The following is a 9,993-nucleotide window of genomic DNA, read 5'->3' on the forward strand; positions in this document are numbered from 1 at the left end:
CTTTCTCTTAAAGTTTTTCTTTATTCTTTTTTAGAAAATTTCATCAAAGTGTCGTTTTCTTGATTAGTGAGTGTTTGGTTCTTAGAAGAAGAGCCTGACACCCGCCCCCGGACCTGGTCCCGGTGGCAGAGAGGACCATGAGGGTGACAACTGATAATGATGAGAACAGGTCTGTGTGGTGACCCTGCCCAGCTTCCTTCTGTTAAGCAAATACTGAACACCTCTGTGGAGTGCTATCCCAGTCAGCCATGCCGCCCCAGGGCCGAGCTTCCGCTCAGGGAGCTCAGAAACAGTTCGGCAGATGGTGTGACCCCTCCAGGAAGAAGGTCTGTGAGGACCAGGGAGATGCCGCACCAACCCCCTGACCCGCACGCACCCCAGCCCAGCAAGGAATCCCACTCAACCCCACTTTTCAGATGAGGAAACTGAGGTTTGTCCAGAGCCTCCAACCAGGAAGTTCAGCTTGGGGACTGTCAGGCGTCAGGCTGGTGCCTGAGGGCTTTTTTCTGTGGTGCGTGCACAGAAAGCTGGGGTGGAAACCAGGTAAAAGAGCCTCCTTCTGTACTTGAGGGCCGGCGGGACAGTCATTTCAATTGCACATGGCCAAGTTGTCCCTCCTGTAGGGAAGAGACCAGGTAATCTCTTTCAAGGGTCACTACTTCCTCCCTCAGACTGAGCCCAGGAACGGGAGCTGACCAGCAAGGGCCCTTTAAGGCTGGCCAGGGGCAAGTTCATTCACCCAGGGGCCCCTGCTGACTCACGCTTATGAAAGTGATTTTCCTGGCCCCGCCCCTGCCTCCGCCTCCTCCCAGCCCTGCAGTGAAATACCCCTGCTAGCCTTGGGCCTCTCACAGCCTCTGGGATCCCCAGGGCTAACGGGCATCCCGTTCCTGCAGCCGGGCACTGTGACCAAGTCCCTCACCGTGACCAAGTTCCTCTGAGTGTCCTGCGCACCCAGGCTCGCCAGCTCCCTCCAGCTACTGCCCATCAGGTGAGTGGCCTGGACAAGACTGTGGGTGGGAAATGATAGCCAGGCAGGGGAATGGGGCAGTAAGGAGTCCGGTCCTGAGCAGGACTCTGGGTGTCCTCCCTGCACCGCCCAGCCATGGCCAGGAGCCTGGGCCCCTCTCCCAGTAGCCCCTAGCCCAATAGCCTCATCCAGCCCATGGAATAGTTGTTCTGACAGGAAGAAGTGTGGGTAGCCTTCCTCCTGGGAGGCATCCAAGGCCACCGTGTCTACAGCCCAGTGAGGTGCTGTGTCCTGTGTACCCAGCACAAATGGGCACAGACAAGGGTTCCTGGGCACTTGGCTTAGGGAAGGTGCTTGGAGAGCGTGGTGGGCCATGGAGGTGGGGCATTAGGAATCCTTGGGCTCAGGTGGGGCGGGCACTTGGAATAAGTGTTCTTTGTGACAAAGGCCAGGTAATACTTGGCTGACTGCGCACTTCCTCATGCCCCAGGGCTTTGTGTCCCTAGCAGCTGTCACTGTTACTTGTTGCTTTGTTTGGAAATGGAGGGGAAGGGGACCAGACTAGGCGGTCTGAGACCTGGGCAAGATGCTTCCTCTACCCTGCCTTAGTTTCTTTCTCTGTGTAGTGGGGATAAGAAACCCCAGCTCTTGGGTGTCTCAGAAGCAAATGGTACATGGCCCCAGCCCTCCCCAGCGTGATGATTTCATAACCTCAGAAATATCTGCGGTGTGACCCCGGGGCAGTTAGCGACACTTCTGAGAAACTCTACTTTTCATTTTTGTGTGCATGTGCTCATACCTGCGGAGGTCAGCGGCCGATGCCTGGAGACTTCCTCAATCACTGTCCACACTTTTCCCTTTTATTATTTTATTGTGTATTTATTTTATTTATTTATTCTTTCAAGACAGGGTTTCTCTGTGTAGCCCTGGCTGTCCTGTAACTTGCTCTGTAGACCAATCGGGCCCTGGTTAGTACTTGGATGGAAGACTACCTTATTTTTTATTTTATTTTATTTTAACTAGAGAGAGAAAGCTTGTGTGGAGGTCAGAAAACCACCCTCAGGGGTCAGGAGTCAGTTTTCTCCTTCTGTCTTTATGTGGGTTCTAGGGATCAAATCAGGTTACCACCCATATGTAACAAGTTACCTGTTGAGCATTTCCCTGGCTCTTCTGGACTGAACCTGGAGGCTATCGATTTGGCTGACCGGCCAGTGATCTCCAGGTCACCTCCCCGCAGATCTGGGATTATAAACATCTGCTCTTTACAGGAGCAGGGGGAATCCGAACTCAGGTCCTTCTGAGCCATCTCCCTGGTTCTTCAAACCAGCAATTTCTAGTGTTAGCTTTTCGGTCAGCATTGCCGGACCAGAGGGACTCAGAAAGACACCATCACGTTAAAAAGGGGTTAGTCTAAACTTGGGGGGTGGGGCGGGGTTCACTTCTGTAATCTGAGCACTTGGAAGGTGCAGGCAGGATGATCAAGAGTTCAAGGCCATCCGAGGCTTATTGTTGTTTAAAGCCAGCCTGGACTACATGATACCCTGACTCAAACAAACCAGGCAGCTTATTCCAGCTCTTCAAACTAAAGCCGGTGGATGGAGCTCACAGGGGTACAGAGAACTCGTTTGCTTTATAACTTTGTAGCTAGTGTTTGTGGGTGGTGGTGAGGGTGAGCAGCTTGGAGGATGTGACCTCTGGGGTCCAGGCCTGGTGGTGGTGACTTCATGTGTATGGCATCCAGCTGCTCCAGGTGAAGGATCTGCCATCTGCGCTGGGAAAGGGGCTGGTCCTAGAGTGCAAAGTCCTCAAATGTGTTAGCTCCTCCTACTTCCTGTGAAGCAACTTGGGCATCCCCTTGGATCCGGCCTGTGTGGACAGGGCCTCCTTCCGGCATTACTGAGGAGCAGTATGCTGGGGTGTTACAGAGAAGGAAAGAGTGGACACCTCAGGTCTCTGGGGATAGTTGGCACGCTTTTTTCAGGGGTGTTGGAATGTCTGGTAGGGTTCTGCCCACAGAGATCAAATGTTCAGTTCTGTTATCTGCCTGCTCTGAAACTTAGGGGGCTTGCCTTTTCCCCTGGAGCCTCAGTCTCCTCATCTGAGAAGTGGGTTGTCATGAGGATGAAAGGAGACAGTGTACAGGAAACGCCCTGCCAGGATGTCACACTCTGTTGCTCCTGTTCCTGGAGACAGTGAAGACGGGGAGGGAGGAACCCCAGGCCCTTTGATGTGCACTGGGGAGGGATCTGCCCTCCAGGAACTGCAGCCTGAATCTCCAAGGCTCTGAGCACAGCTGCACCTTTGAGTCAGTGAGAAACTGACCCTGCAGCAGGCCACTGGGGCCGGACTCTGCTGCAGGGAAAGGGGGCAGCCGCACGCTGCAGGAACCTGCAGCCCCCACACCTGCAGGAGCACAGAGAAGGCTCTGGAATGGGGTGGCCCCTCTCGGTCCAGTCCAGCTGACTGGAGGTGGACCGGGCTCCTTGCAGCAAAGCTCTCCAGCCTCAGTCTCTCTATCTGTAAATCGGGAGTGATCAAAAGAGTATTTTTAACACCCAGATAAATGTTATAAGCATAACCTGGTGTGTGTAGAGGGTTTGGCCCTCGAGTGGCAACAGCTGTATGGCAGTGCCTGGTGTCGGCTGCTACAATTATGGCCATTGGTCATGTGACCCCATCATCCTCTTAGGCCCTGTGTGGGGAAGGCCCTGTGGTCTCCAATATCAGCAGGAAGCCACCTGCAGTCTCCAGGGAGGAGGGGGAGGAGGGGGAGGACACAGTGGGTACTGGGGACATAGGGCCCATCTTTGCAAGTCAGGCAAGCTGTCCCAAGCCTGAGCACAACTGAGACCAGAAAGATGGTTCTTGGCCAGCCCACCCATGAGATCACAGTGAGGTGCAGGGGCATGTCCCACTGGCTAGCTGTTCCTCCTCTGAGGCTCACCCCCACAGCCACCAGCGGAGGAACACTGAAATGCCAGCACCAGGGACGGGCTGCTGTGAGGTCAGTTGTGCCGTCTGACTGGTTGGACCTGCCTGGTCGGAGATGCTGGTGTTTGTGTCCCAGCTCACACGTCCCACTCAGCCCCAGCTGCGTTTCATTGGCCCGTGAAGGATTTGTGAAAAGGTGCGTCATGGACTGGCCACTTTTCCAAACTACAGAGTTCGTATAGAACCCCCAGATGTCCGCCTCCTCTGTAAGAGTTCTGGGGATGTGACCTCAGACCAATGCGCGGCCACTAGGTGAATCTGCAGCTCTCGGGGACCCGCACCATGATCCAGTCTTAATCATCAGTTAGCCTTAGGTTAAAGTCCTGCCAGCAGCAGCTTCCGCCCAGGGTCAGCGTGGGAGGGGCAGGTCACTGGAGGAGCTCGTCATCCCAGCTCCCCCATCAACATTGTTTGTGGCCCCTTGGTTATGGACACAGAGCTGTGGCTCCTGGGGGAGGCTGCCCCGCCCCTGCTGCCAGCCTGGGAACTCGGCTCCCGTGCTTTGAGCAGTTAGGCACTGTGGCCAGCAGGGGGCGCGTGAACTCCAGAACCCGGGGCTTGCTGGCATTTTTCCCAAATCCAGTTGTCAGAGTCTCCCCAAGTCCAAGGTCCAGTCCCACCCTGAGCAGGAAGTCAGGCAGGGCCTTCCCGGCAGTAAATCCACCCAAGCAGGTGTTCCAGAATATTCTCCTACTGGCACAGCCTACAGAGGCTCAGGTCTGGGAATGAACCAGTGTCACCAGCAAGGAGGCTACTGAGTAGGCAGCCAGTTGGGTAGTGGCACTGCAGTTGCCAGAGAAGTCTTCTTGTCTTGCTCCCCGCCCCGCACTGGGCAGGGAATCCCCTCCCTGAGGTGAAGAGGGGAGATGGATGGCATAAGGCTCAGTAGAGACCGTGGCTCCTGGTCCCCAGGCAGCTAGGGAGGAGGGCAGGTGCCCCGTGTGGCTGGGGACAGGCATGTGGGATTGCAGAGAATGTGGGAGGAGAGGAAGGCAAGATGAGGCATATTGTGGCTGCCCCCTGGGGCCCTGCACTCCGTGCTGAGCGCCAGAATGCCCCTGGGAACTGGCCGTGCGGTCCCTCAGCCTGACCCCAGGGGATGCCCCTGAGAACTGGCCGTGCAGTCCCTCAGCCTGACCCCAGGGGCTTCTCTTTGCTCTGCTCTCCAGGTCCGCTGTCAGCCTCAAGCTGAGCCCCAACCCCAGCTATGAGCTCCTGGAGGCGTGACTCCCTCAGGGCCAGCAGCTCGGAGCCCCTCCCAGTGATCATCATCGGTAAGTGTCACCCTGGCAGGGTAGGGGGTACACTGGTGCTCTGGGGACCCCCAGGTCTGAGGCCAGGAAGGCTGAGGCTGCCCTCTCTAGATGGCTGTCTTTAAATGAAGCTGATGTGGTTACTGTGGCTGTGTGCGTAAATCATTACACCATTACCCCGTGTCCCCAACTGTGCAAAGATGGGGCCCATGGTTCCTGTCCTCAGTTCTGCAAAACTGGAAAAGAGAATCCAAGAACCAGGCGGAACCACATGAACGGACATTTTAAAAGTGAAAAACTGATGGATGTCAGTAGGAGCAGGGGAGAGCTGATAAGACAGGCAGAGGAAGCTCTGATCCACCTAGGAGGAGCTTCGGTCCACGCAGACTCAGAGATAGCCATCACCCGCCACGCCCAGGGCTTGAAGCAACCCATCCCACAGATGGACTGTCACCTCTGAGTCTCAGCCTCATTGTCACAGGCCTCCTGCCTTAGGCTAACACCCCGCCTCTGAGCTACACCCCCATCCTCCTTTTACTTTGGATGTGCCCAGGCTGGCCTTTACTTCAGATCCTCCTGCCTCAGCCTCCCAAGTTTCAGGCTTGCATGGCTGTAAGGTCTGTCTCTCTGAGTGAGAAGCCCTGCTTAGCCCTTTGTTGGCTGTGTGAACATAGGCCACTTGCTTAACCTCTCTCTGCCCATTTCCTTACTGGCATCACCGCAGAAGTACACTTTCACACAGAAAGCCTTTGACCACTGTCCGTGACTTTATTTCTTGGTCATTATTACACACGGCATCTGACACAGAGAAAGAGCTTGGTGAATGTTTCACAGGATTCAGACGTAGCCAGCCAGGTTGAGTCTTCCTGATCCCCCTGTCTCTGCAGGCAATGGCCCCTCGGGTATCTGTCTGTCCTACCTGCTCTCTGGCCACATCCCCTACGTGAAGCCAGGTGCCATCCACCCACATCCTCTGCTGCAGAGAAAGCTGGCTGAGGCTCCGGGGGTCTCCATCCTGGACCAGGTGAGTCTGACACACGAGTGTGGGAGGGGTATCCTCCTAAGGAAAAGCCAGGGCTCCCTGGAAAACCAAGCACAGAGCAGAGGCGCCCACAAAACCAACCATGAAACAGGACGGGAGCAGCTGGGCTGGTTTTCTGAGACCGCTGATACCATGTCAGCTGTTACCCATTAGATCCATGGGTCTCAATGAGGGACTCCCTCTAAGAACACTCACTGGGGCCCTTGGGCTCCCAGAGGGACCACAGTGACAGACAGTCCCCCAAAATACCCAGCATAGAGGTCTCTGTGTAACCAGTTTCTCTTAGCCTCAAAGTGGGGCTCTGCTATCCTCTGGGGGTCCCATTGACCTGTGCCCCCTCTTCAGGACCTGGAGTATCTTTCGGAAGGCCTTGAAGGCCGAAGCCAGAGCCCTGTGGCCCTGCTCTTTGATGCCCTCCTGCGTCCCGACACAGACTTTGGAGGCAGCATGGACTCTGTGCTCTCCTGGAAGCGGCAGAAGGAACGCGCTGTTCCCCACCTTGTCCTGGGGCGGAACCTTCCTGGGGGCGCCTGGCATGTGAGTGTCCCCTTGGAGCCACCCCTGTTCTCCTTATACCTCCTTTTCTTCCTGTGTCTCCTGCCCTGCCATCTGTCCCAACCCTGGGAGGGGGTGCTATCAATCCAGGCTGGGCCTGAGAACACCTTTCTCTGCAGTCCATTGAAGGTTCCATGGTGACCTTGAGCCAAGGCCAGTGGATGAGCCTCCCAGACCTACAGGTTAAGGACTGGATGCGGAAGAAATGCAGGTAAGCCCCACCCCCCTCAGGAGGCTGGGTGGGCAGAGGAGACTCCCCGACACACAGATCCAACTGGCCTCTCTGTTTCTGCCTCTGGTGGACTGTGTCCCTGCAGATGAGGAGGGGCGTCAGGGGCTTATAGCCTCCCCTTTACATGGCCTTGTCATTGTCCTAAAGGGGCCATGTCCTTGGTTCAGCCAATACCTTACCCTAGTGATCCACTGCCAGCCACTTGCCTCTGTCCCGTGTGCCACTGTGAGAAACACTCCTACAGATAGCCTCTTAGGACAGTTTTCACAACAGACAGGAGAGGGGAATGACGGACAGACAGACAAATTCTATATAGCTCCTGCGTGGCCTGCGGGCATCCTGGCCTTTGAGTCACCCTTAGCCAGATGTCCCTGCACTGGGTGACTGCAGCCATGTGGAGTCATACAACCAGGTACAAGGAAGGTCTGAGGTTATGCTAAGCCAACTTCCCCTCCAGCATCACAGACCCTGCAGCCACTATGCCTGGAAAGGGAAGATACAATCAAAATGGCAGCAGAAATGATGATGCAGCCCCCCCCCACAGACACACACACACACACACACACACACACACAGAGAGAGAGAGAGAGAGAGAGAGAGAGAGAGAGAGAGAGAGAGAGAGAGAGAGACTCCTATGCCTTTCCTGTGTGACCCAGGACCTGCTAAGGGCTTCAGTGGGATATTGTAAAGTTCACACTTCAGAATGTGACTCACGGGTTGGGGGTTGGGGATTTAGCTCAGCGGTAGAGCAACTTGTCTAGCAAGGGCAAGGCCCTGGGTTCAGTCCTCAGCTGGGGATGGGGGTGTGTGGGGGATGACTCACATAGAAAAGGATAGCGAAGCCCTGAGTACCGCTGAGGAGTGCCTTGCCATGGCACTCAAGGCCAGTTCAGAGGCCGCTGCCCAGCCCTCCACTGCCCCCCATCCCTCCTCCCGCCCCCTCCTCCAGCACAGCCCTGCTCTGAACTCGAGCTGTATAGACTCTTGGCCTCATTCCGAACTTCATAGACGTGAGATCTCACTACATTTACATAGAGCTTTTGAGTTTTATTTTGGGTCTTGTCATGCAAGGCTGGCCTTAAACTGGTGATCCTCCTGCCTCAGCCTCTTGAGTGCTGGTAGTCACCAGCTCTTGGCCAATAACATCACTGGCTGGCCGGCCCAAACAAGCCACCCCCATGCTCAAGCTCCAGTCTAGGCCCTTGGTTTGCACCCAACCCTGTAGACTCTCCCAAGGCCTCACGGGATGTTCCTGACACACTCACCAGTAGGGAAACTGAGGCACAGAGAGTTTCAAGCTCCCTATGTTAGCTCCACTTTCCACGAGAGACATCGAAGCCTGGCCCCGGCTGGGAGTGCTGTTACCACAGGTATTGCCTACCTCCACGCCTGTCACTGACACCCAGCTCCCACATCTGCTTCCTCCTCAGAGGTCTCCGTAACAGCAGAGCCACAGCCGGCGACATCGCCCACTACTACAGGGACTATGTGATCAAGAAGGGTCTGAGCCACAACTTTGTATCTGGTGCCGTAGTCACTGCTGTGGACCAGGCAGAGGCTGAGCACGGGGGTCCTGAGGCCCAAGCACCCAGCCCCCTCTTCCAAGTGAAAGGCTATTTGACTGCCAAGGACCACAGCCACCAGCCCTTCTCACTGTGGGCCCGGAACGTGGTCCTGGCCACGGGCACCTTTGACAGCCCAGCCCGGCTAGGCATCCCCGGAGAGACCCTGCCCTTTGTCCACCACGAGCTGGCAGCCCTGGAGGCAGCCCTGCGGGCAGGCACCGTGAACCCAAACTCAGACCCGGTGCTGATCGTGGGCGCTGGGCTGTCTGCGGCCGACGCTGTCCTCTTTGCTCGCCACTACAACATCCAGGTGATCCATGCCTTCCGCCGGTCTGTCCATGACCCTGGCCTGGTGTTCAACCAGCTGCCCAAGATGCTATACCCTGAATACCACAAGGTGCACCAGATGATGCGTGATCAATCCATCTTGTCACCCAGCCCCTATGAGGGCTACCGCAGCCTCCCTGAGCACCGGCCTCTGCTCTTCAAGGAGGACCACCAGGCAGTGTTCCAGGACCCACAAGGGGGCCAGAAGCTCTTTGGAGTCTCCCTAGTGCTGGTCCTCATTGGCTCCCACCCCAACCTCTCCTACCTCCCCAGGGCAGGTGCTGACTTGGTCATAGACCCTGATCAGCCACTGAACCCCAAGAGGAATCCCATTGATGTGGATCCCTTCACCCATGAGAGCACTCACCAGGAGGGCCTATATGCCCTGGGGCCACTGGCTGGGGACAACTTCGTGAGGTTTGTCCAAGGTGGGGCCTTGGCTGCTGCCAGCTCCCTGCTGAGGAAGGAGACCAGGAAACCACCCTAACATCAGCCAGATGCCCTGACACCAGGCCCTGAAGAGAAGGGGCTTCACCACAGCCCGGCGGGACATGAGCCCATCTAAAGATTTCCCATGTGGGGACCAGTCTCCCCAGCAGGAGATGAAGACTAGAGCCCTGTGGATGGGCTGTCTGGCCCAGAGGCATGGGGGAACACAGGCTACCCCATCCTCAGGCTAGTCAAGGCCCACGGTGAGAGCAGCAGCCATAGGCCAGAGAAGCCTGGGCCTGGGCCCCCTTGAAGCTATCAGTGTGTGCTGGAATCACGGGGCCAGCTGAGTGCCCAACTAGGAGGACTCCAGGCCTAACCTTTCAGAACCAGGTCCATAATAAAACCAACAGTGCCTCCACTGTGCCTGAAGAGTCTGTGCTTGGGGAGGGGCTGGGCAAACAGACCCCGTACTGGGCCCCTGGGTAAGGCCTACCGGGCAGCAAGAGAACAAGAGATGGAGCCCCATGGTGCAGCAGACCTGGGCACGGTATTACAGAGTCTGGAGAGCCTGGGCAGGGACTGATGCTTCCAGAAGCCTGCGGCAGCCCTGTGCACCCTGGTCTGCT

The 9,993-nt window shown here is 56.4% G+C and overlaps 1 protein-coding gene across 3 annotated transcripts in view; it reads left to right on the plus strand.

The window, feature by feature from the left end:
- Osgin1 (oxidative stress induced growth inhibitor 1) overlaps positions 1–9,788 on the plus strand; it is a 28,797-nt gene extending 19,009 nt beyond the window's left edge. For all 3 annotated transcript variants that reach the window (XM_037206297.1, XM_037206298.1, XM_028875725.2), the window contains 7 exons: positions 35–169; positions 897–991; positions 5,131–5,235; positions 6,102–6,238; positions 6,602–6,793; positions 6,931–7,022; positions 8,474–9,788. In XM_037206297.1, the coding sequence (XP_037062192.1) occupies positions 5,169–5,235; positions 6,102–6,238; positions 6,602–6,793; positions 6,931–7,022; positions 8,474–9,422 (1,437 nt within the window). In that variant the 5' untranslated portion in view covers positions 35–169; positions 897–991; positions 5,131–5,168 and the 3' untranslated portion in view covers positions 9,423–9,788. The remainder of the gene's footprint in view (positions 1–34; positions 170–896; positions 992–5,130; positions 5,236–6,101; positions 6,239–6,601; positions 6,794–6,930; positions 7,023–8,473) is intronic.
- Positions 9,789–9,993: the final 205 nt, after the last annotated feature.

The sequence above is a fragment of the Peromyscus leucopus genome, chromosome 5, assembly GCF_004664715.2.
Source record: "Peromyscus leucopus breed LL Stock chromosome 5, UCI_PerLeu_2.1, whole genome shotgun sequence".
NCBI lineage: Eukaryota > Metazoa > Chordata > Mammalia > Rodentia > Cricetidae > Peromyscus > Peromyscus leucopus.